Raw genomic sequence first — 26,666 nt, forward strand, 5'->3', positions numbered from 1 at the left:
AAAAACATTGCCAAATACTCATTCAAAATGCTGTCAAGATTAATACTTAACTCTCAGATTCTTTTAAATTATAAAAAAAAAGATGTACTCCATCACTATATGATGCTCATTTTCTGTAGAACTCACTCTTAACTAAAGATAATTTTGTGCATATTCTTTTAGTGATGAGCGATGGCCCTAATCCAGCAGAAGAGTATTAGCTTAGCTGTGTTCACACAAATGGTTCTGCAAATATTGGAAATTATGGGGAAATGAAGAGGGGAGAGAAATGATAAAGAAAAGAAACTAATACTAGGGGCTGTGTTGCATTTCCAACATACGCAGATGAGTTGCAGAACTAAAGAGGAAATTTCTATCATATTAATAATGGTAGTGAACAATTGTATCCACATACATGCTAGAATGCAATTGGTAACAGTAATCCGTTATATTGCAGTGCAATGTCCCTTTCTGAGCTACAGCATCATCCAGCACAAGATGGCAATGAAAATCATTCATTGGAAAGACTGTTTACATCAGAAGGGCAGAAACTGGAGAAAAACATAGAAAAACAGAAACCTAAAGCAAAGAAAGTTAAAAAGAAAACCAGAAAAGGTCCGACAGCAAAATGTTAGAATGTTGTGCTGCTTTGCTGCTTTATCCAAGTCTTTCTTTTCCTTTTTTTTTTTCTCCCCTCTTTGCGCTTCTGCAAAAGTATTTGTCCATAGTAATAGTAACATGGAAGTGATTTGAGCTGTTGAAGTTACTAATGTTTCTTTAATTACTTAATTAAAGGCTAGTTAATAAGGAAGTTGATTTGATGCATCAGTTAAAAATCTTGATAGTTCATTTATTGCAAATAATTTTTAAATTGATAAGTAGTTTAAATGTTTGGGGGGTTTAAGCATAATACAATGTTTAAATGTATAGATCATCTTTACATTGTATTACTTAGATGCATATTCTAATTTTGTTTTTATTACTTCCTCATTTCCATTTACTTTAGGCTATAAATGCTGTGTCACCACAGTTTTAACCTGATGCTCAATTCAGACATAAGGAGTACTTTTTCATGCAACACATGGTCAAACTGGATACTTAATTTCCTTGAACATTGATGAGGCCACGTAATAGGTTTAAAAACACAGATTACAGAAGCTGATGAGGAGTAGGTCTTTTGATATCTATTAAGTATGGTGGTCTCACTGTGACTTGTAAGAGTGGAAGTTTTGAAAACAGCGGTAAATTCAGGGAAAATGCACATGGAGAAAGTATCAGCTTAGGCTTATCTTTTTATATTTTCCTAAAACAAAACCTACTGCAGGTTGTAGTGCAGAGCAGGATATTGAACTGTGTGTATTTTAAGTCATTGTAGCAAGAAAGAAACTATGTCAGTCAAGAGGAAGACCTCTGATTTAAAATAAAAATATTTGTTAGTAGGAATAGATTATATTAATACATTTTCATGTGTATGTTCATATATGTTCAAAATGCTGCAAACCTGATAATTTTATTTTAACCTATTACGTAAAGAACAAGTTGAATATTATTACTATTGATTGCTGAGACAATACAGAGCATGTTTACTCCTTTAAACTGTCACTAGTAGAACATGCTAACTTCTATTTACTTTGTTCATATTTCTAGGGGAAAATACAGAAGTTGCTGCAGAAAATGATGAGGAAATTAAGAATTCAGAAATTTCAGCTCAGAATAAAGTTGGTTTTGGTGATGATCTTGTGTTGGGAGTTTACATCCATCGATCTGATCGACTTAAAACTGATCTCCGGGTATCTCATCCCATGGTTAAAATCCATGTTGTTGATCAGAGAAGTGGCTTATATGTCAAGAAGGATCATAGGTGACTTTTAATGAACTGTTTCTATTATCAATGATTGCTATGAATACATAGATTCTTCCCTAGAAAATGAAATATTAAAATGAAAATAATACTGAATTTTAAGCCTGTGAGGTAATTCATTGGTTTCTACATCTATGAGATGTATCTACGAGATATTTATGTCTCTTATATATCTCATATATATATATGATGTATATATGATGCATATATACCTGCAGTTAATTAGGGTGGTATTTTTCTTTTTGGCACTTTTAAATGCTCTGCACTAGTGTATTGAGTTCGAGGCCCCCATATTTACAGCACAATTCATCTGCATTTCTTACAGAGAGAAAATTTCCTAAATCTCAAAAATATGTAGAAGCCAAGATTAGAATAAGTAAGCAAAACTACTGTGGCATAAATAGTGTCTGCCTGTTCTTTTATAAAGGACTTCTAAAATCCTGAAGTTTAGTTCTTTGTAATTCTAATTCCTTTAGTCGTTACCAGTGTAATATGCATAATTTTCCCAAAAACAAAATTTTGATAGTGTTTAAGTAGTACTTTGCTGTGATCATCATGCATAAATTTGGAGAAATTCTTTTTCTAAAATCAGTAACTGAAAATACTGTTTTGTTTAAGTGTGGAGGGGAGGGGGGTTAAGGTGCTATGACAATTGTAACTGTTTGGAAATTTTCAAACAGCCAGAGGAAAGTTTCATCTTATTATGAGCAAGAACAAGTAGATCACATTCTTCCTATTATGACACAACCATATAACTTCAGACAGTCTAAATCAACAGTTCCGGAGTGGGAGGAGCAAGTCATATTTAATGAGCGGTTTAGTTATTTTATTCAAAACACTGAAGAAAGTCCTCTAGTAATCCTGTTTTTTGAGGTAAGGTTAACTATTTTGCATCTAATTTATGCACATTATGATTTTGTGTTCGTTTCTTCAACAATATATTTGGTTGATTTGGGTGTTTTTATTTCAGATATAGTGGATTAATAGCATAGCCTTAAGATACAGAGTTAAGTGGCGATACCAAAAAATGGTAATTGTAATTGCTAATACTAATAAACTTGTCTTACAGGGAAAAAAAAAAACCAAACCCCACAACCCTGTTTTGATAGCAGTAAGGAGGACAAAGCTTTCTTAATAAATCAACTGTCAAATTTCTAGGAAAGGCTGGTTCCAAATTAGGAGAGATGCACAATGTCTAAAGAATATCACTTCTTCCTTTTTCACATTCTTGAAGTGTCTTGAAAAGCTTCTTGAAAAGAAGCTTAGGTACCAGAATCTGAAAGTTAGAGTTTGCCTACTGGTAACAGCACCTCTTTGCCCTTGTACAAATGAGCAAACTGTTAGATGTTTTAGAAATCTACATCCCCTCTCCCATTCTTCACAAAGTAATTATTAATTTGTCCTCCAGTAAAGTTAGGTTTAAAGAAAAAATTGTAAGGTATATATTCAACATGATTTTCAGCTGTATTTCAGTATTTGTAAGGAGAGATTCTGTAGTAGTAACCTGAAAAGGAACTTAATACAATTAATATTACTTCATCCCTCACTTTTTATACTTCAAATAGATTGTATACACAATATCAGCATACGTTTCTTTATGTCCTGTGATACTATCATTTAGGTTGGAAAAGACCTTTAAGATTACAGAGTCTGACCATAAACCTAAAACTGCAAAGTTCACCACTAAACCTCATGTACAGAGCCAAGAGCCCTTAGGTTAGCATACAGCCGGTTTTGGCTGTTAGATATATGATTTGTGAACCATATATGGTTTATGAAAATTACAAATTAATATTTTCCTCTTTTATTGAGACAGAAGGGAAGCACGAGTAGTTTTCTAAGACCAGACTTCTGTCTTTTTTTTTTTAAGCAGGCCATAAATAGTCGTCAGGTAAATGCATAAGGTCTGTTATTTCTGATTGCCAAGTTGTGTGGAAGAAGTACTGTTCGTGTAGTTGCTTAAAATTAAAATGTGTTTAATTTAGTGAATCACATCTAGTATATTTTCAGCAGGGTTTTTTAAGTACCAAAAAGCACATACTCAGTAGAAATGCATTTATATTCCTATATTCCTATATTTATATTCAGGTGCTTGATTTACTAAGTATGGATGAATTGAGAGCCAACTCTGATGTACAAACTCAGGAATCTGGTTTCCGAAAAATCTGTTGGGCATTTCTAAAGGTATTGTAACCATTTAAATGAAGAAACAAAATTTATAAGTATTTTTATTTAATTATCTGAAAGACACTAACCATACTAAGTGGGGGAATGATTTTTTTAAATATATTTCCAGGCAACAGAAGTGGAAAAACAAATGCTTGCTTGATTGTTCTCTCTTTTCCCTCTTTCACCACGAAAAATTCACAGTAACAAGCTTGACAGTAAGGAGTATGTATTTTCCAAGAAAGTGTAGAGCGTGTAAGAAATTTTTTGTAGTTCATAAAGCCCAGAAGGCGGCTTTCTTTGAGGGTTTTCTGTGTGTTTGTGAGATTGTTTCTGAAAAAAAATGACAAATCCACCGATTTCTGTACCTCAGCTATTCTGTCATTTTCAGTTGGCCAGACTTTTTGGTAAGACTCCTGGCCTGACTATAAGATGCCTTGTCATTTTTAGTTTAAGAGTTTGAAATGCTGTGGCAATGAGATACAGGTAATTTAGCCAGCGCATCGTGTACCTTTTTGCCCTGTTAGGGAGAATTGAATGTGCTAGTTTGGCCTCTGAGAGCTGACAAGCTTTACTTTGCTTGAGGCTTGTTAATTTACATCTGCCCCTATGGATGGTACATGTTCACATCCATGGAGCAGTCCACAACATGAGAAACACAGAAGACAATGGTGTGCAAGTTTGGGGGAAGGGAGACAGACCTCCCTTAATTGTTCGATACAATGTCTCTTCTCAGCTCTGCCCCATAGGAACTGCTGGAATCAGGGGTCTGGTATCTAGTGTCTCAGTGTATACCTACTGGAAACTGTGCATCCAGACATGCAGTGTAGCCTACCCCTGGACAAAGGGAAGAATGAGTTTTCAACTCAGAAATACAAATAGTGTTCTGTTCTTCATTCCTACTGCATCTGTCTGCATTGTGCTTTCAGCTGTATCTGTCAAAGTAGAAATGTCCTGAAAAACAGGGGTCAGTGTTATGGCAGTGTTAGTGGTCAGTGTTAACATTTATTCTTTAGTTCAGTAGAGAGAACTCAATTTCCTCTGAAGTTAGAAAGTTTACTGCTTTGCTGTTATCTTCTGCTCTGAGTCAAAGCTTTACCAGTACCTTTTGCTGCAGCATTCAAAGGGGGCTGCTTGGGTTGACAGTCCTTTGAGATTTGGGTGATTTCAGCAAGTAGTAATTAAAAAAAAAAAAAAAGGTGGTACTGCAGAGGTCTTACCATATACAAGATATTACTGTTGTGCATATGAAGCATGTTTCAAAACTAGGCTGCTATCTAAGTTTTAATCTTAGTGATTTGATCCTGGGGGCGTTTAATACATGCTTACTCCATTACCACTTTTAGGGGTAGTATATTTCCCTAATGGGAAGTGGATTTCGAAAGTTTATACTGTAATTAAGATACTAGAAATAGTCAATGACTCCTATTACTTCTATATTAACACAACCTTTTTTCCTTTTGTTTAATCACCCTTCCAGCTTGTAGGTACAAATGGAGCTCTGAACATTGATGGAAAACTCCGTCTGCAATTATATTACCCGCCTCCAAAGACCAGATCACATTCTGATGTGGTTGAGGTTTACAACTGGTGGGCAAAATGTCCTAGAAATCGTTACCCATCCACTTTATATGTAACTGTAAGAGGCATAAAACTATCAGATCATGTAAGTTAAATATATGATATGTAAATATATTTACAAATATACAGACTTTTCTGTACACATGCATATAACAGCTGTACTTATATGCAGTATATAAAATAACTGGTATATAACTAGCTATAAATGATTTCGTGTCTTAAGATACATGTTCTAAACTCAGTCCTTCATAGCTATCTTTGAAAAATAGGCATACTTTCTGTATTTTACTGTTGACAGAAAACGTTCAAGGTACATTCTTGCTGGTGAAACGCTATTTTAAGTCATTGGACTCATGCAGGTGTGTAAATTCTGTAAGACAGAAGAGGTGTAAGATGCTTAACTCTGATTGCCTGCAACCTCAAGCTATAATGAGTTTTGTTTTTTTTAAATGAAAACTCCTTTAAACACTAGCTTACATTGATATGTGCTGAGATGTGCATTCAAGATAAATACAGCATTTAGCATTCTACAAGTAGAATATTGTTCTATTACGTAACTTTCCATATATTTTTTTAGTTGTCACAAGTCTTTCTTACTGTTCATACAGTCAGTGGTGATCTGTGGAAGCCTGGTGAGATGTGATCCAAAACCAAGCTAATATATGGGTTTAGTTCACATGGGCTTGAGACACTTCTAATTTGTATACTGGACTGACATCCACAGATCTCTTGCTCAGTCAGCTGCTGAGTTGCTAGGAACTCTGTGCATTTTGCTTGAGCAGCTGTGCTTCATCTTTCTGGAAGTGTTCCCAGCCTTTCTTCTGCATGGTCTGAATGTTTTCCTGATACATTTAGGTGCTGTCACTGGATAAGAGTTGTCCCTACTTTACAGTCCTCTGTAAAATTCAAGTTATGTGATGAATTTGCATAGGATTTCTGAGCTGTGCTTGACTTGTATCGATTTACTACTGATGTTATTTCATTCGTGTTCTGATAAATGCCAGATTTGTCAAGGCTGGCATTGAGCTTCACATAGCAGCCATGGCATAATACAGTTTTGTATGCATAGATTTCACTTCCATTTAAGGTCTGTTACAGGGCCTGCCTAGTCTGCCACTTCTCCAGAAGGTCTCAGATCTCCCATGTCTCCTCCAGGTGATAGTAGATATGAAAAAAACCATATCTCAGATAAAACAAGGCATCTTGCACGAAAGTAGATACCCATGTGGACAGCTGATTTAAGCTCCTAAATTGGTTTCTACTTGTATAGTAGGTGTCAAACCTCCCTTATTAGTTACAGAAACCTAGGCAGTTATTCATCCTGACGCGGGTATCAGGAAACTCAGCCTGGATGAAAACTAATTTTGCTTGCTATTCAGAAACACATCTTCAGATGTGTTTCTGAAGAGACACTTATCTTAGTGAAACCAATCAGAACTGCAGCTGCTGCTTAATGACCTCTGTGTGCCTCAGCCATGGGGCTTCTAGGCTGCTTCACAGCATTAATGCTTCCTGTGTGTTCAAGCTTGGTATAATCCAACTTGCAGATAAGGTTCAGTAAGTGTACTTACAGAAGTTTGGAAAGTGTAGGTGCTTTGCCTGTAGTTAAAATCACCAACGTGGTGAGTTCTCTTTTCTTTGCAACACTTGAACGTAGTTTGTTCAATAAACAGTGATGGTAATACCTTTTGGTATCAACAGATTTTGTTGCCAAGGCAGTATTCTGATTTGAAGGTGGTAGGTTAATGTCACTGGAACTGTTTACCTACTGAAATGCTCTTTTGTTCATACAATAGCTTCATCGGGTAGCACAGTATTGCTAATTTTCGCTGACATAGAAAGTTAACAAAAAATAAAAAAGTACTGATTATTTGGAAAACCTTTGATACCATCAGATTGACACAAATTTGGAAGCTCAGATTACTTTCTGACTTGGTGGTTATTTTAAATGAAATTTTCGATATGCAGTTTTTGATCATTAAGCTTTTTCCAGTCTCTGTTTTTCAGGTGTTAAAATGCAATGCATTTGAAGTTATAAGTATATTTTAATCTTTTCAGATATTGAACTGTTCATTTAAAAATATTGTTTCCTGATACTTAGTCTTGTTTGCCTTAAGGTTCCTCCTTCTTCCCGCTCTATGATCGCTGTTCAGCAGGAACAAAGTAGTGCAGCACTGTGTGAACACCAGAGAGAAGGATCTAAAAACTCATGTGAATCTTTTCCAGAGGAGAAGAAGGAGCCATTTAAATGGACAAGATTACCTGGACAGGTGAAGTGGTTGTCTTTGCTTTTTAAAGGAAGATAACTTAAAGATCTACTATAATTTCCAGAATTCTCCTGGAGTTTGAAAGAGTAGGCGTATTCAGGTAGTAGAAGTAAGACAGGAAAACAGTTCCCAGGATTCAGCTTGATTGGAAATATATTTCCTTGTTTGGTTGTTTTGGGATTTTGTTTGGTTGGTTGGCTGGTTTTTCTTATTCCCTCATTTGAAGTTACCTTTACACTATAACTTTCATTCATTCAAGAAGGAACTTCCATTGAAGAACCATATTAAGAAGGTTAGGTGAGTTCATGGTTCTATAAAAATTCAAGTAATATGAAGATTTATTAACAAAGAAGGTTGACTTTTTATTTGGATTCCGTACTGTGAACCTTGTACAGATCCTTTCAAAAAGGAGTGGACTTAATTTTATTTCCCAGTAACATTTGCTAATAATAATAAAATAGTAAAGAATAGATGTGTCCATTTTTACAATACAAATTTTATTACCAAAAATGGCAGGATACCTAAAAGTTGTATTTAAGTTAATGTTCATTAGATTTCAGAAAGTTACCATTCTGAAAATGTGTGTAATCAAAACCAAGAGAAATATGATCCTAAGAGCATTTGTCTGAGATCATAAACATGAAATTTGGCAGTTCGTTTAGTTTCTAACCAGATGTGTTTATAATTATTCTGAAACTAGCAGTGTATATTAAATTATTTCATAAGTAGACCTATTTCTTTTCATACTAGTTTTTCATTCATAAAGGTAAATCAGGTTTAGGTTAAATAATCACATTAACTACTCAGGATATTTTAATTCCCCTTAAACTCAATTGAGTTATAGAGAAAAAGCCTTCTTTAAAGAGAAGAAGTGTTTGGGGAAAGAGGAAGGGTGACTATACATCTGTGCATTTTATTAAAATGTTTCATGTCCAGTTATGTTTTTAAAAAAATCAGTAATGGAAATACAAATTAGAGCTGCTAAAGGCGATTTGGTAAACCAGAGTTTTGAGTGCCTGAAGTTAGTCTCCTGAGTTCACACTGCAGTCATTAAGTTACTAAAAGTTGTGCTTAAACAAGCATGACTTACATTCAAACTCTCTATCTAGCTTATATTACTAGTAATAGTCATCATTAAGCATTTCTTAAGATTAAGGAAATTATTCAATTTTAGATTTTTTTTAGGGTTTTTCAAACTTGCTAGTTGTCTGTAATAATGGGACAGAAGTATGCAAACTAGATGTGGCCGAAGTAATGCAGCAGAACTGCCTGTGTTTATAAGCTTGATTTTTATTTTTTTTCTTTTAAATTCCCTTAAGATGTTAGTTGCTTTTTAAAACTTATGCATGACAGTAACTAAGAATGTTTTAAGCATTGGGTAGTTAATATTCATAACTGTGTAATCCCATTTCTTACCTGAAAAGCTAGGCTTGCCGTATACCAAACAAGCTTCTGTTTTCACTGCGAGGTGGAGAGCTGGGCTGTTTCTCTATTCGTTTCTCTCATGATGGGAAAATGCTGGCAGCAGCATGTGCAGGAAGGAATGGTTATCCCATTATTTGTAAGTTTTAAATTTGGTTGGTTGGTGGTTGTTTTTTTCTTACTACTCATGTAGTTGCAAATTAAAGCACAAAAATGTATTTTTAATTTGTGGGTGGTTTTGCGGTTTTGTTTTATTACTGTGTTTTACAAATTGTTCTAGTGCATTAAAGAGCATTGAGAAAAGTGCTCTTTCTGTGTTCATAGGGCTGGAACTGGCTTTTCATGCATGATAATGTATATATGGCTTAATTGTATGAAATCATGCTATTTCTGTCCAGAGGCCTCAAGCTGCACTAGGGGAAGTTTTGATTGGATATTAGGAAAGATTTCTTCACAGAGAGGGTAATCAAGTAGTGGAACCAGCTGCCCAGGAGAGTGGTGGAATCACTGTCCCTGGAAGTATTCAAAAACTCATGTAGATGAGGCCCTCAGTGATAAGCTTTAGTGATGGTCTTGGCAGTCTTAGGGTAATGGTTGGGCTCAATGATCTTAAAGGTCTTTTCCAACCTAGCTGATCCTATGATAATGGAAATAAGAAATCAGTTTGCCTAAGAGACATATTTTCTGATAACAATGTTTTAAGTGAAATAACTTTTCAGCCTTCACCCCGTATGCTTTTTGTGTAAGTTTTGTGAACATTGTCATCTCCAGAGACACTACTAGAGACTGCTGTCTTTCATGATCCAGTTCAGTTGGAACTACAGATTTTCCTTATTACTCACACTTGGGGCTGCTGCTGCATAGTAGCCTCAGCTGCTTAGTTCTTAAGACCTGCATAAGAACTTTGAGAACAGTATTTTAAATGTACACAAAGTGAATGTTTAAATGCAGGAAACAATAAGTCTAGGTTACTTCATTACCCAGCCCCAGAAAATTATCTTAATTTCAAGCTGTCAAAAACATTATAACCCTAATCTGGTTATAATTATTTAAAGCAAGTAGGCTGTTTCTAAGAGTTAGACATTTGTGACATTCATGAACCACTAGATGGAAGTATATGCTTGCTGTCCATGCATATTTAGCAGCTATTTGATCTTGTTCTCTGAAAATGAGAAGACAATTAGTTGAATTATGACAGCAGAAACTTAGCCTAAGATTAGACTAAATGTTGCAATAATTGTATATAATTGATTGTAAGAACTAATTTTTTTTTCTTATTATTATTGCTGTTTAAACTTCACTAGTATATGAAATCCCTTCTGGAGAACTCCTGAGAGAATTTTATGGTCACCTTAATATAGTGTATGATCTTTGTTGGTCAAAAGACAATCAGTACCTTCTTACTGCATCCTCTGATGGCATGGTCAGGTCAGTATAAAGATGTTCTGGCAGATAACATCAGAAGCATTCAGAAAAAAGTGGTCCAATTTCATGTCTTGATACAAACTGTGCTATAATTTTTAATTAAAGATTTTAATACAGTTTGACTCACTCTGTAATAATATAAAAAATTGTGATGGGGTTAATCACACTGTACTTACCTATATTTTTTTCTAGTGTGTATGTATTTGAGACCAAAGCTTTTCCAAAAACTGTAGTGTCTAAGTCTACCAGTGTAGCAAAAACCCAAGAGACTGTATTTCAAGAAGTCACTGAGACAGTTGCAATACTCTCTCCTTGGAGAAACTGCTGTATTATGAATGCAATATTAAGTTTGAAGATTTGAACGTTAGGCAGGAAATTGAATATTTAACATTATGTGTATAAATTGGTCACGCTGCACTTAGGTGTGTAGGTTTTTTGTTGATGGTGGTTTTGGACACTTAGTTAAATAATTAAACTTAAATTGCTGTAAATGAAATTTGATGGTATTATTTCCAAGCCTGAATGTGTACACATTTTCCTCTAAAATTAAAGAGTACTGCAGTGCAGTGTTAATGTTAAAATACTAATCAAGAATTAAAAGCAAAACCCTCAAAACTGTATAAATACATGGAAATATGGCTGTGACTGTACAATATTATTACAGGCAACTTCATATGTTTTCATAGGGCTGGTTTGGTTGGGTTTTTTTGCTGGTTTTTTTTTTTTTTTTTTTTTTTTTGCTCTTCAGATCCCTATCTGTTGTTTCTGTTATGCAACTCAATAATGCTACAGGCAGTTGCATAATTGAAATGCCAGAAGAATTGTTAAATTTTATATTTATGAGTTTAAATATTTTGCTTTTTTTTACTGATTGTATATAGACATAAAAAAAGTATTTTGAGAGGTTTTTATTTGGAAACAAATAAGAATTTTCTTATATTGAGGTAAATACCAATTTCAGTCATTTAGGCTAGCTATAAAGTGGCCCAGCAGTTCCTCAATTCTTGAATTGTGGCAGCAAGTTGAAACTGCAGTGGTCTGCCTCCTTTTCTGTGTACTATGCAAAGTCACTGTGCAAGTAACTAGTTCCTGTATTTATTGTCTGTTGCCTTGAGCTCCTTAAGAAGTCTCAATTTAGGCAAGGAATTTCTTCTTTTTCCTTTTCATATTGGGAGCATTTTGCCATTTAAGTATGCTAGAATGAAAGCACGAGGGCCAAAATGCACCCCCATTGCTTTCAGTTTGTTACTTGTATCATCTCAGATTGAGTTTTAAGGCAGCTTGAAGGGAAATATGAGAATCTACAGTAATTCTTCTTTATTTAGTGTTTCGTGTTACCCTTAGCCTTTCTACAATATTTGTAAGTAATAAATTAACTTTTATGCTGTTAAGAGCAAAACCAGTATAAAAAAATAGGTAGAATCCTTATGACCTTTGCACAGTAAGTTGCAAGTTAATTGCCATGCTCTGTGGGATTGCAATTTTGTAATGAACTCATCTCTGAGTAAGCTTGTAATTCTTCAGTAGCCATCAGAATTAGTCACCCCACCTGGAAGCGTGGCACTCAAATAATTAAATTCTATATTGCAATTGAGTGCAGTCTGAAATGTTCTGTCCACCTGTATTTCATGATCCAGGTACCATTCTATTCTTAATGGACTCGCTTTTGGGAAGGCTCAATAATAAAATATACAGCAAACAAAAAAAGCACCTCTTAAGAAAAATCTGATCTTGGAGGTATGGGTGTTGAAAGATAGGAAATAAATGAATAGTAAGAACTGCATTTATGTGAAGAAAACATCCTTGAGACCACAATCACTGATGACAAAGAAACAAACTGTTCCATTCAGTGGATATTTTAATATGTATTTTAAAATGTGCAAAATATGCATTAAATGGGTAAGTAGTCATGAATTTACTTTGAAAAGAGTGTACTTAGGAAGTACCATATTAAACGATTAAACATATGTGGAACAAATGGGTAGGATAGGCAGCTGGTGTTAAGTGTTTGCAAACATCTGCTTCTAGAACCACTAGCACAAAATATGGCATCAGTTATACCTGTGTGTGTGATTGCTCTCTCTATATATTCCTTTTAGAATGTGGAAGATAGAATTGCAGGCAGCATCTCCAGTGAGAGTTTTTGCTCATCCTTCATTTGTTTACACTGCTAAGTACCACCCTATTGCTGACTCGTTGGTCGTGACAGGATGTTATGACTCAGTAATTAGAATCTGGAATGCAAATGTGGAAGAAATCCATGGGCAACTGTTGCAGGAGCTTGATGGTCACAAAAGTTTCATCAACACACTTTGTTTTGATGCAGAAGGTACATACTTAGTATTACTCTTTCAAATAATCATCAATTGAAGACCAGCTTAAATATTACTAGTTTGCTTTATTTCATAGAGGTCTCTTGAGATGCTGTAGTAGGATAGAATAGTTTTAGCTGTGTTTGCAATTAATACATTAATAATTAATACAGTTGCAATTAATACTTTAATAATATGTCTTATTTGAACAAACACAAAGGGGTATATATAGACCGTATATAAATTGAGAGGTAAGCATAGTAAGGACAAGCAAACAAATATGTGGTACTTTTGTTAGTTCTTTTGTGTGGTACTCTTCTACTTATAAGATGTTACTACTTCACAGGGCTCCATATGTTCTCCGGAGATGGCTCAGGACTGATAATAGTTTGGGATACATTTGTCAAAGAAAGTTCTCAAGGCCTGTTTCAACAGTGGAGGATTAATAAGGTATACAAGTACCTTAAACTAGCATTGTAATTTTAATGGGAACTGTTCCAAATTTAGTTTTCTGATTTTAATTTAATTTGGTTTATACTTTATACATTATCTTTTTCTTTTCTTTTTTTTTTTTTAACTGAGGCATAGAATGATAGAATACTTAGGGTTGGAAAGGACCTTAAGATCATCTCGTTCCAGTGCCCCTGCCATGCGCATAGGCACCTCACACTAGATCATGTCACCCAAGGCTCTGTCCTACCTTGCCCTGAACACTGCGAGGGATGGAGCATTTACCCCTTATTTGGGCAAGCTGTTCCAGTGCCTCATCACCCTCACAGTAAAGAATTTCTTCCTTATATCTAACCTAAACTTTTCCTGTTTCAGTTTAAACCCACTGCCCCTTATCCTGCCACTACAGTCCCTAACGAAGAGTCCCTCTCCAGCATCCATGTAGGCCCCCTTCAGATACTGGAAGGCTGCTGTGAGGTCTCCATGCAGCCTTCTCTTCTAGAGGCATATTTTCTTTAAATGACAATATAAAAGACCTGATAATGCCGTGTTTCACAGACTTAATTTTTTTAAATTGTTTTGCAACTTCAATTTTTTGTATATAAAACATGAAAAACTGCGAAGTTTAATAGCATTGTATTACCAGATAAATGCTAATACATTAGGTTTGTTCCCTGGAAACAGCAATGAAACAGACCACAGGTTTTACAAATCACCTTTGTTCATACCTTATAGAACTAATGCTCAGTCAACTTTTCTGTCACCAGCTGTGTTTCAGAAGTTCAGATTCACAGCACAATCTGCCTTGAGGTCATGAAAAGTCAACTGCCTAGGATATAATGCCTTAATATAGGAACAAAATTTTTCCTTAAACAAATAGGACAAAATGGGCAGAAAAAGACTAATGCAATGGAAAAATTAAGAATAATGTGTAAAAACATGTGGTTTAAACACTTTTACTTCATTTTCCTTCTTTCTGTAGGAAATCAAAGAAAATGATCTTAAAGGAACACCAATAAATCATTTGGAGGTACATCCAAATGGAAGGCGTTTATTAGTCCATGCCAAAGACAGTACGCTCAGAATCATGGATCTCAGAATGTGAGTAGATTTTTTTATGACAAGTGGAGACTTCCTTTTTGTTTTAAAATTTGCTTGAGAAAATAAAGTGCAATGAAACTATTAAACATATAGTTGTAGAGAAGAAAGAAATCCTAATAAAGATAGCAATATGAGGGCTTGGAAATGGTTTCAAAACACTGCTGTATTACAGACTTTTTCTGTGATACTGAGTAAATCTTTTAGAATAGAATATCCAAAAATTACTAGATTACTTGGGAGTTTAAGGTGGCCTGAAGGAGAAGACACTAGGCTCCGCAAGATTGAATTAACTTTTAAAAATCCAATTTGGGCATGAAAATACTATGAAATTATAACATTTATTTGTGCATTAGTTTCTCATTGTTAAGACTTTGGGAAGAGTATTTTGATGATAAAATAGAATGAAGATTATGACATCATAAATATTGAAAAATGCAGTGATGTACATATTATGGTGTATTAAGTAGTCTGTAAGGTATTTTTAACTTAGTTTATGATGATTTTCTAGTTTGTAATAGCTATAAATGTGATTTTTTAATAATAAACTACAATTAAAAGGGGACCACAGAATAACTTGAGTCATTGGAGCTGGAGAGTGTCCAGTCCAATCCCAGTAACCAAAGCATGGCAGCATGTTATTCAAAGCTTTGCCTGGTTGGATTTTGAAGGATGGAGAGTGTACAGCTTCCGTGAGCAAGATGTCTTAGTGTTCATTCACCCTCAAAAGTGAAAACACTTTTAATTTTAAATAGGATTTCCTGTGTTTCAATTTGTGTCCATTCCCTCTTATCCTTTCCGTGAATGACTTTGAGAAGAGTCTCGTTCCTATCAGTTAACACACGTTGAGAATATGTACCTCAATATTCTCTTTGCAAAAGTCACATTGAAGATATGAACACTGTTTCTAAGTGATTCATCCTTAATTTCATGGGTTCCCGTCTTCTCCTCACCATGAAGAAAATCAAAGGTCCGTGGTGTTGTACATGAAATTACCTTGGGGAAAATACATTTACTATTGTAGCACAATGGTAAAACATCTATACTCTCTCAAGAAATGTAGAGAGGGAGGTGTTGGTCTCTTCTCCCAAGTCATAAGCAATAGGACAAGAGGAAATGGCTTCAAATTGTACGGGGGAGGTTTAGACTGGATATTGTGAAAAATTTCATCACTGATAGGGTTGTTAAGCACTGGAACAGGCTGCCCAGGGAAGTAGTTGAGTCACCATCCGTGGAGGTATTTAAGATGTGTAGATGTGGTGCTTAGAAACATGGTTTAGTGGTGGACTTGGCAGTGCTCTGTTAATGGTTGGACTCAATGATCTTAAAGGTCTTTTCCAACCTAAACAATTCTATGGCTCTGTTGGGATGGATATATGAACTAGCAGAAGACTTTCCAGTCTTACGGTGTCTTACATCTTTTCCTGTAAATGATAAAGTACGATGACCATCCTAGGGGTCTCAAATACCTGCTCAGTTGAAGCATGAAATCAGTGGATTAATAGAGGAGTCTAGCTTTTGAAGCTGGTGGTGTTCTTCTATCACTTCCATTCCTAAAAAGTGCAGAGTTTTGTTTGAGAGAGGAAAAATGGAAATTCATATTAATCTCTAGGAAAGGGTTAATATGGGGAGTACTTTCACAATTATTTTAAGCCAGTTTATCCACAGAACACACCATCTCCTATCTCCCATACCTTTGGCCATGTATTCCTAGTGTTTCCTTCTTATCATTTCTGTAGAGATCTTTTGATGCAGGGTAAGTCAGATCAGTAAACTGATCCAACAGAAAATCAGCCTACAAATACAAATGATTAATTTTCATTTTTATCAACTATCTGATCAAACCCATCAGATAGCTGCCCAAGCACAAGAGAAGAAATGATGGAGAGCCTGGGAAAATAAGGGTGGAGAAGACATCAGCAGGACTGCCGCTTTCACTGCAGCCCACAGTTACTTTGGCTTAAGTCTACCAATAAACCACAGGGTCAGATACCCAGCAGTGATAATTTTACACGTCAGCATTAACTGTTCATTCACTGCATGAGAAAAGAGGGGGTGGAGGTCACAGATCAACACAATTCACTTTGATTGACAGACAGTTGTTCTTAACTTTGCTCTTTCAACTTGCTTTTTTTTGATCTGTTTGGATAATGCTGCTGTCCTGTCACTCAAGTATGTGATCAGGGATTTCATTTTGTTTCAGACCTCTCCTTAGGGTTTCAGACGCAGGTTAGCTTTACATCTTGCAGAGCTGTTCTACATGACGTCTTGGAGATCCTATCTTTCTTATTCACACAGCTAAAGCTCTTATTTGAGATAGTATGGTCCACTGTAATCATTAAAGCATCCTTTCCTTTTGCTTACAGATATGATTGTATTCAGAATATTGTTTAAAATGTTTTTCTATCATTAACTATATCGCACTTTTCCCAGCATACCTCAATTGGTTCTGCAGTAACACATTTTAAAAATTAGTCTTTGAGGGTATGGTGGCCTGTCACCATTCTTCTTGCCTCAAATTTTGCATTGTAGTATATCTGCTGTGTTAGCCTCCATTTTGAACTGTCATATCTCTTCCCAGTCTGTACCTCATGTTTGAGAGGTACCATTGTCTTGCAAGCTGGCTTTGCTTCTCTGAATCCTTTTGTAGACTCTCTCCTACTGGATGCCTACGAACTGTTCGACCATAGTTCATTAGTAGGTCATTGTTACTATGCTGACCAGTAGTGTTTCACTGAAAAAAGATTAGGATACCTAAGTTGCAAACTAGTATTAGTAGTAAATCAACATGTAGTTGATAATGGTTTTAAAGTGGAAGAGGGTAGATTTAGATTAGATATCAGGAACAAAATTCTTCACAATGAGGGTGGTGAGGCACTGAACAGGTTGCCTAAAGAAGTTGTGGCTGCCCCATCCCTGGCAGTGTTCAAGGCCAGGCTGGATGGGGTTTTGAGCAACCTGGTCTAGTAGAAAGTGTTCCTGCCTGTGGTAGGAGGGTTGGAACCAGATGACCTTTAAGGTCCCTTCAAACCCAAAGCATTCTGTGATTGATCTCTGAAATTTGTTGATTCTGCTGCTGGTTTTCTAACAAAGGAGGCATTAGTGTGAAGAGTTAAAGACAGCTGCTGTATGAATTTAAGCACTACTGGGATAAAATCAAGCTCAGGAAGCATAATGAAAACTTTTTTTTGGCAGAACTTGGGGTAATAGTGCCAATTTCCCATTTTTTTGCAAAGCCCCCAGGAACAAGAAAATGCTAATTACTACATCTGTATCTGTTCTCTAGATCTGTTTTCTGTAGATCTAGATCTCTAGATTCTCTAGATCTCTAGATCTGTTTTCTGCTGAAAGGGAAGGATGTACACTTTCATCTATAATTTCAGATGGATTATGAAAGCCAGGAAAAGAAAAGGTAAACACTGCAATCTGCAAATGTGGGTGCTTGTGTATCTGTTTGGGATGTAAGCTGTATTCATTTTTCTGAGGAATAGATGGGCAGACTGACATGTAAGAAGTTATATTGTCTGTTCTGAAAGTATTTGCTACATTTGCAAACTATTCTTCATTTCATAGCTTGGCTACAAAGAAATTCATAGGTGCCACAAATTACAGAGAAAAGATTCACAGCACCTTAACACCATGTGGTACATTCCTATTTTCTGGAAGTGAAGATGGAAAGGCTTATGTTTGGAATCCAGAAACAGGTAACATTATTTTATGGTCTAAAGTCAGGATGTCGGGGACAAAGGGTTTGTAAGCTTCATTGAAACACTTTTGATATGGAATAAAACTTCCCTAATATGTTCTTGAATCCTAGAGCCTTAGCTCCACCTTGTGAGTAGATATTACTAATCTCTAAATTTTAATTCTCTAGAGGGAATTAAAATACTGCAATTCTTTACATGTGGATGAGTATCTTAAAACAGAATGCACAAAAACGTCAAATCAGTCTTTGTGCTGTGCTTTATTGGATTTGGGAATTAGGCTTTTGTTGAGAACCATTTCATCTGTTTCCCAAGAGTGGTCAGAGACTATGAATATTTTTGGTCTTTGGAATATAAGTTTTCTTTGTCTATTATTCCCCAGTTAAGTAGTTTCAAAATAGGTATCAAGATCTTTCTGGAAAAATATTAAGCAGATGTAGGATTAAGAGTTTGTCGTTTTCATTGTGCAGTGAGGTGAAAGGGACAAATAGTAAAAGGCAGCAGAATACACTTTTTTGATGACATGTTATTGTCTCCCATTATGATCTAAATAATTTTTTAAAATGAAAAAGTAAATATTTTCCAACTGGCAGTTAACCAACAGTTCTGTTTTTAATTTCTTTCCACATTTCCAACAATATTGGCTTACATCTGTGAAGCTAAATAATTTGTCTGAAAACTTAAAGAATAAAAGTGGGAAGGACAAACTTCGTTATTAGTATGTTTTTACTGGGCTTTGACTCTTGCTTACACACTGTATTTGCATCTATAATGCCATCAACTGAAGAGCTAACTTTATTTTTCTGGTAATTTTGTCCTCAACTTTCATTCCTATCGTCAGCATTATATAGTCAAAATCCACAACCAAGATACCTATCTAGGGCAAAATGCAAGCACAAACAAATACTGTGGAACGCCACCTTTCCAGAACTTGCTTATCAGAACAAGAGAACTCAGTTAACCTGGTGCATCCTCTATGGTTTCCTGCAGCTGTTGCCACATCACCAACTTTTCTGACTTACTCAGTAACTTAAAAGCATGTGATAATTTTTCCTCTTATACCAAACACTACTTTTCAATAAGGAAGTTTACTTAGGAGTATTTATTTACAGTGGCAGTCAGGGCACTGTAGTAATACAAGCCTTAACCGACTGCTATTTTGCTGCGTCAATATGCTTCCATGGTATTAATAAGCATATTTCACTTCTGTAGGAGATCAGGTGGCCATATATTCTGAACTTTCCTTCACATCTCCACTTCGTGATGTTGCTTTTCATCCACATGAGCACATGGTATCATTTTGTGCATTTGGTCAAAACCAGCCAATACTTGTATACATCCATGATTATAAAGGTACAGTACAATTTTTTTTATATATATACCTGTAAATATTTTATTTTTAGAAGTGATTTGCTAGTATTTGTACTTCTTTTGGAGGAAAAAGAAAACAGTAATGTGATGGTAATGGATATCTTTATCCTGGGAGCTAACAAAACCAAACTTGACCATGAACCCTGAACAACCTGCTCTATGTGACTCTAGTTTGAGCAGGGGCTTTGGCCTTGCCAATCACCAGTGGTCCCTTGCAATCTCAAGTTTAAAATTGTTATTGTATGTCATCCTGTGCGATTTTTTTTATCATATATAGGCAGTGTCATAAATATTTAAAAGCCCCTTTTAAGAGACGTGATCAGGAAGAGCCAGGGGAAAATGGGTAGTATGGGGAAAATTTCTGTTTCAGGTTTTCTGTATAGCACTAGTAGTACAGGTTCTGATGGTGTTCAACTGAAGACATGGCTGGCAAAATGACAACCATCATTCAATTATGGGGGTTTTGTCCCATGGCAACATAAAGTTTCACCTGACACGTAGATATTGGTTATTTCTACAGTTGCACAACAGGAAGCTGAACTCATAAAAGATCTCAGTTCATCACTTACCACAGCTGCACCAGGAGGGCCGCAGTTCTTAAACAGTTTTTCTGAAATTCCTGTAGAAAAAAGTTTGGTGATGTCTCCAGCAGATCAGTTTGTCAGTGTTGCAAGAGCATCAATGAGAATGCAGAAGGTGAAACAAAAACTTGATTCTGTTACGGTAAGTCAAATTTAATTTATTCCTGGAAGTATATGGTCTTCTCAGCCAAAATTATTATTCTGAACTGGTATATGTAGCAAAACATGTATATGTTGTCTTACTATCTGTTCTTCAGAAATTAATATATCTCTCACTAATATTAATGCACCTGTAAGTAGCTCTCTAGAAGAAATTAATCATATAAACGTTATTTTTGTTTATTAAATATTTGATGAAAAGGGATTTATTTTTTTTTTTTTGGTCAATGACTACTACCATACATACAATTACAATTTAGGAGTTACTCCATAGGTCATTATGGCTGAGCTTTAGGAAATTATTTTTGGGTTTTTGCCTTTTTTTTTTTTTTTTTTTTTTTTTCCATTATTCACCTTTACAATTGTATGCGGCATAAATGGCGGGGGTTTCACAGTAGGAGGTGGTGGGGTGTGTGTGTACGGCTTCAGGGCTGACGTGTAGGGGAGGACATCATGGACTGCCCTGTGCTGAGCACAGGTGTTTCCAGCCAGCTCCAGGAAGGACAGTATGGATCCACTGCACAAACGAAATTGAAACCAAACAGGAAAGCATATGAAACCTCTGTGAAAATGTGTTTAAGAAAGGTCAGTAGCTGTTAGGGATAGGAGACACCAGAGCAGAGAAAGAAACGCAAAGGAAAACATGCCAGAAGGCAAAAGTGAAGACACAGGAGGAGGGATGTGAGGAGGCACAAAAGACACAGAAGGAGGTATGAGAGTGCAGGAGACACAAAGTGGTGCACAGATGGAGTTACAGGGAGGTAACAAAGTAGGCATGAAGGGAAAGACAGGACATGTGTACGGACACACAAAAGAAATCACAGGAGAAAGTACTGCAGCCTCCTGTTTGATTACTCCTGGGTACTGAAGTTACTGCAACCCATGGAGGAATCCATCCCCAGGGTGATTTCAGAGGACCTGCACTAAAGCAGTTGAAAGGAGTAAGAAACAAGGAGAAGCAAAAAGGTCAAGCCACTATGCACTAACCTGCACCACCCTTTGCCCTACTAAAGGGATTGAGTGTAACATGACAGCAAAAGCAAGGAGACTAGGGACTAGAAAGGAGAGGAGAAAAGTGGCTGAAGCAAAGTTGAGACTGACAGGGAGGAGAAGTGTTTGGGAAGGGTATTTGTTTCACTGTTTGTATTGTTTCTTAATACCTGAATTGGTAATAAAAACTTCTGGAATTGGCAATAAATTTAATTAAAGAAGCAGATGAGTAGATGAAAGCAGTTATTGCTGAGGATGCTGTGGCTACTGTCATGCTTTAGGGTTTTAAGTTTTTCATTAGTCAGACACAATATGGAGAGACTGGAGCATGTAACCTCAATGGAGCATGTACTCAAGGAAGACATTCCAGAAGACATTATTTTTACTCTTCTGGATGTCTTGTTGTCTGACAACCATGACAGGAAGAAATCAGGAATAATGAATTTATGGGTGTATTTATCACTGTAACTGTTCAGTCCCTGATTAGCCAGCAGTTCAGATTTAACATGGTTCCATGGAACCATGTAGCTAGATGAAATAGGTACGCCTACAACTGTTAGGCTTGTGATAAGCCTAACAAACTGTGTATGAGAGAATAACTTTCAGCCATTGGAATTTTCTTACTCTCAAGGGTTCGGGCAGCACATCCTCCAAATTCTCTACCCATGGATTAATACATATACGGAAGATGTCAGAAAGATCATGTGAGTCTTCTCACCGTGTGGGTTTCCGAACAGTACAGGATGGTGGTTAAAAGAGTGCACATTCAGTCTGATGTCTGTAACATAGGAGTGATGAGTACTGGCTTTCAGGGCTTTATGAACCACTGAGAAATTGGGAGATTTCTTTTCTTTGAAAGGCTCTCGATACTCATCTTTTTAGTGATCCAACATGAAAATTGGGGGACACTGATACCTCCTTTCCAAGCAGAGATCAAATAATTTCTTGCATGTGGGCGCAGTATTGCCTGCCTGCATTATCAGATTCTGGACATCCCCAGAGTGTTTAGTGTTACATCAACACTAAATCTTAAAATTTGTATTAATTTGTCATTGGGAATCACAGGTTTGTCTGTGTATGCATTTACATCTGTGCAACTCTTTCATGTGAAAAATTATGCATATATGTAAGTGTAGGCTTTACTGGAAGGCTTGTTAGAATGTATACTCACATAAATGATTTACAAAACTGTTTGTTGAAGTAGGAATTGGACAGATTGCCACCCAGCCATGTACATGAGAATGTGTTAATAAATCTGGGTACAGACAAGTGAAAACAGAGAAAGGAGCCTTTAATAAAGCCACATGTAGGGTAGCAAGTTGGAATATGAAAAGCCAAATGAGAATGCAGGTGTTATCTTGTACATATTTGTCTGATGTGAAAAGTAAGAGAACTGGAAACTATGTAGGCATTGTACTGGTCTTTGGGTCATGTTTGCCTGCCAGTGCTTTGTTACAGACATGTAGGGGTTACCACTTTGGGACAACTGTATAGGCAGCATACCTTGTAGACAGTAAACCTGGCCTGAGATTATACCTAGGGTCATGTCTTACGAGACAGAGGTGCTGGAATCTCCCAACAGCAGATCTATTAACATAGGGGTTTCTGGGTTCAGTGTGTGTAAACTTCCCAGCCATAACTAATGGATATAAAGTTAACTTGTAAGTGCAAAGTTTGGAGGTCTACAGCTTAGATTTGTAATTTGAAAATGTAATGTTATTATATTAAAATTTGGTTTAAGCTAATTAGAAATAGAGAATATTCTGATAAGTGCAGGGGGTTTTGTTGTGACAAGTGCCTCTTTCCAGGTCCCTTTCTAACCAGTGTTTTTCTTACTTTTTTCTTTTTCTTCTTTACTACCTAAACAGGAACCTTAATGAATCATAGACGAAGTTTTCTTATTTCTCCTTTGCAACATTGCCATTCTTGCTAGCCCAGAAAATGTGTAATTAGAGCCAAAAGTTGAATATTGGGTTAAAGCTTTAGCAATTCACAAACCAGAATGTATAATCGGCTTCTTTACCACACAGAGAAATTAGGGTATAGTGAAGCTTGGCAGCAATTACTACTTGATTCTGTCTCAGGGAAGTAATGCTAGTGTATGTTTCTATTCACAGAAGTTTATGATAGCAAAGCACTTAACCCATCTCTAGTCACTGAAAGAACTCATAAGTGCTTTTCATTCAGTGTTCCTATTTATGTATTTAAACTTTCTCCTCCATCTAGCAATCAGAATACCTGTTTATAACTTTGTATAACAAGGAGGTGATGTATGTAGGTGTAGGGAGAAGGTCTTCCTTTGAAGGTATAATACCCTAGCTCTGAAATTGTGGGGTTTAGGTGTCAAGATATTCATGCTATAATTTGAAGGGGAAAAGCACCTTTGTAGCACTTAAGCACTTAAGCATATGTACATTCTCTGTAGTACTAGTCCTAGAATTAATTATATGTTGGCTGCCTCATCTCTTCATATCTAAATATTTGCAAATTATTGAAAGTCTGATTGTCTTTTCCATTCTTTACTTCATGATGTATTTCTAGAAATTGTTATTAAATGTTTATCAAAGTGGTTACCAAAATTCTGATACTCACAGGGTTTTAAGTATGATATTAGACAAGTAGAATGTGAAAGAATTCTTTCCTATACATGGAAATACTTGCACGTGTTTCAGATTTTTTTGTTGTTGTTCTTTGAGTGTATATAATACTGTGCCAGAATTGATTACAAGAGTAGGTACTGTGAGAGACTCCAGATGGGGTTGCATCTGTAAGGTATAAGCATTTTGTGATTTCTGATTTGTTTCTATTTCAAATTCAGTTTTCAACTTTTAAATTCGGCAGTCATGGTTTAATAATATTTTTAAACTGTCTTTAAAAGCAGTGTCCTAGAGATCTAAAGTTTCAAAAGGGAAGCCTAAAACTAAAACCATAAGAGGTAGTATAGAGCTGGCCAACTTGATTTGGCTTGCAAGTATATATGGAAATGCTGATTATATTGATTGCAAAGGTTATAAAATTGCATTCTCTGGAAAAAGAGAGAAATTGTTATTGTCAGCTTGTCAAGTCTTTCAGTGTTCTGTGTGAAAGCAATTCACTTTTAATGTGAAAACTAGTTCCACTGAAAATTTACATAATTTGCACAGAGCTGCCCTAACAAAAAGAAAATGCAAATCAGCTTTGTTTAAACTTGACAAACATTATGTAGGCATTCTTTTTCTACAAAAGCTACATGAATGTTATAACTGAGTTTTACTCAATTCAGGATAGTAGTAGACTGTGTCTTTGATAAAAGCTGTGGTTTGTGTATGAAGCAAGCAGAGCCTGTTGTGAAAAATAAGTGGATTGATGGTTGCCTATCTTAGCCAACTTCACTCGTTGTAAAGGTATTTAGCAATGCCTTCCCACAGCATGCATTTCAAAAAGAAATGATTGCTTCATTGTGTTCTGTAGGTAGTCTTATGTCCGTCTGTTGCAGGAGAATTAATTATTCTTCATAGGACAGTGTACTTGAAGTGGAAACAGTTCTGCTGAATCATTAGTCCTTACTTATTAGCTGAGCTGATCCTTCTTGTGCTATAATGCCGCGGGTTCTTTTCCACTTTGAGCCTTTTAGAAATTTAACTGATATGTAAGAGCTGGTTTCAGAAAGGTCATTAAAACTCTGATTTTGTGTTTACTTTAGATGGGCAGTCTTGTACAGCTCATCTGCGCTAATCTTCACTGCCATTAAGCGCAGGAATTAATCACTCCTATTAGACTGCTTAAATTTTAAACTTCCATTTTTGTTAAAAAGGGATATTAAAATGTTTTTTTTATCTTGTTTCTAAGGACTTGGAGAAGAAGGGCTGTGAGATAGAACATATTTTCCATTTTAAAAAGGCTGACTTTCTTAAATGTTCAGGACCATGCATTCAGTCTTCTAATGTACGTGTTCATTTCAAAGAATGCTATTTGGAATTCATAATGGGAGTATTTGGGTAATACAGCAGATAAATAAAGAGAAGTGAATTACATACTGTACAGGAATAATTTATATACAGAATTCCACATCTCTTATTCATTCAAGCACCACAATCAAGAAATTTCTCCTGTAATTTGTTTTTCCCTCCAGGTTGAACCAGGGAAGTGTCTGTGAAAGTGCTAGTTCTGAATCGCTTGCTCTGCTGTGTTTGGTTTGATTTCCAGCGTCTGATAAATTCAGCCTGTCCTCGTTCCCTGGCAGGGTCTGAAACCAACTTTTTAATAGCAAATTTGAAAGATAATTCCATGAGTATACTTCACTGGAAAACATACGTTTGTACCATTGGTGGTATAGTGTGCACTCAGTAAGAAATTCATGCAAGGGGGAGATCTTCTCATCTGTCTTACTGCAGAAGGGCTCTCCCTAGAACTAGCAGTATGTAAGAGAAGATGAGACTGGAAAGCTGAGCTTGACTGGTTTGCAGAACAGATTATTTTTGTCTTTGAGTAAACGTATAAACGAATGACTTTACACTGTATTTTTATGGATCAGAGAAAACATATTATCGCATCTTAGTCACTTGCATATGTAAATGTAAGAAAACCAGATTTATTTTGCTGTTCAGAAAAACAGGCCTCTTCTGCTTACATTTCACAACTACTGTTTACTAACATTCTGTTAAATCTGTACACTTCAGTAAAATCTATCTGGTTTATTTTTTGTTTTTAATCATGTTCAATGGTCTCATTTTCTATCTTGCTTTTATCTCTGGTCAGTTTTGGAGTATAGTTGTTACAATTGCATACAGCTGCTGAGGGAGTACTTAATTAACAAAAGACAGCTTTTACTTTAACTTCTTTCAGTAAAATTAAATCTATATTACTGCACAAAGAACAGATACATTAAGATGAAGGTCTGATGTAGTAATACAGACGAGATAGCAGATACCCTCTATGGCCCAGTCAAGTTACTCAACACAGTTTTAGTGCTGTATTACCAGCATCTCAATACACCTGCCAATGGCCAAATAGGATGCGTTATTGAAACCTGTTGAATTGCTTGATATTTATTAAATGATAGAAGTGGTAGTATATAGAAATTATATGACTTCTGGAAATAATCCATGGATTTACTTTGGTTTAGCTGCTTTGTTTCTTTAAATAGAGTTTATGAGCCAGTAGATTGAAAATTTGCAAAATGTCAGTGTTCTGTTTTGGCCCACAGCTAAAATTGAAGGGCCTGATCTGGAGTTTACTGAGGCCAAAGGAAATGCTCCACTGATTGTGGGCTTTTAGTTGTATTTAGTGACCATATGCATTTATTCTAGGTTGAATTCTTG

General features: G+C 35.9%; 1 protein-coding gene across 4 annotated transcripts in view; it reads left to right on the forward strand.

Annotated features, from left to right (window-relative positions):
- The window catches only part of AHI1 (Abelson helper integration site 1), an 81,886-nt gene that overhangs the window by 8,931 nt on the left and 46,289 nt on the right, over positions 1–26,666 (forward strand). For 3 of the 4 annotated variants that reach the window (XM_061378440.1, XM_061378441.1, XM_061378438.1), the window contains exons 4-17: positions 437–594; positions 1,627–1,840; positions 2,521–2,713; positions 3,929–4,024; positions 5,487–5,672; positions 7,705–7,857; positions 9,283–9,415; positions 10,581–10,704; positions 12,801–13,030; positions 13,360–13,463; positions 14,446–14,564; positions 18,135–18,265; positions 19,478–19,618; positions 20,157–20,359. In XM_061378440.1, the coding sequence (XP_061234424.1) occupies positions 437–594; positions 1,627–1,840; positions 2,521–2,713; positions 3,929–4,024; positions 5,487–5,672; positions 7,705–7,857; positions 9,283–9,415; positions 10,581–10,704; positions 12,801–13,030; positions 13,360–13,463; positions 14,446–14,564; positions 18,135–18,265; positions 19,478–19,618; positions 20,157–20,359 (2,185 nt within the window). The remainder of the gene's footprint in view (positions 1–436; positions 595–1,626; positions 1,841–2,520; positions 2,714–3,928; positions 4,025–5,486; positions 5,673–7,704; positions 7,858–9,282; positions 9,416–10,580; positions 10,705–12,800; positions 13,031–13,359; positions 13,464–14,445; positions 14,565–18,134; positions 18,266–19,477; positions 19,619–20,156; positions 20,360–26,666) is intronic. The other variant, XM_061378439.1, reaches the window with a different exon arrangement.

Source organism: Neopsephotus bourkii, unplaced genomic scaffold, assembly GCF_033783945.1.
Source record: "Neopsephotus bourkii isolate Nb327-2 ecotype Australia unplaced genomic scaffold, CSIRO-AGI_Nbou_v1 NB_1765, whole genome shotgun sequence".
Taxonomy (NCBI): domain Eukaryota; kingdom Metazoa; phylum Chordata; class Aves; order Psittaciformes; family Psittacidae; genus Neopsephotus; species Neopsephotus bourkii.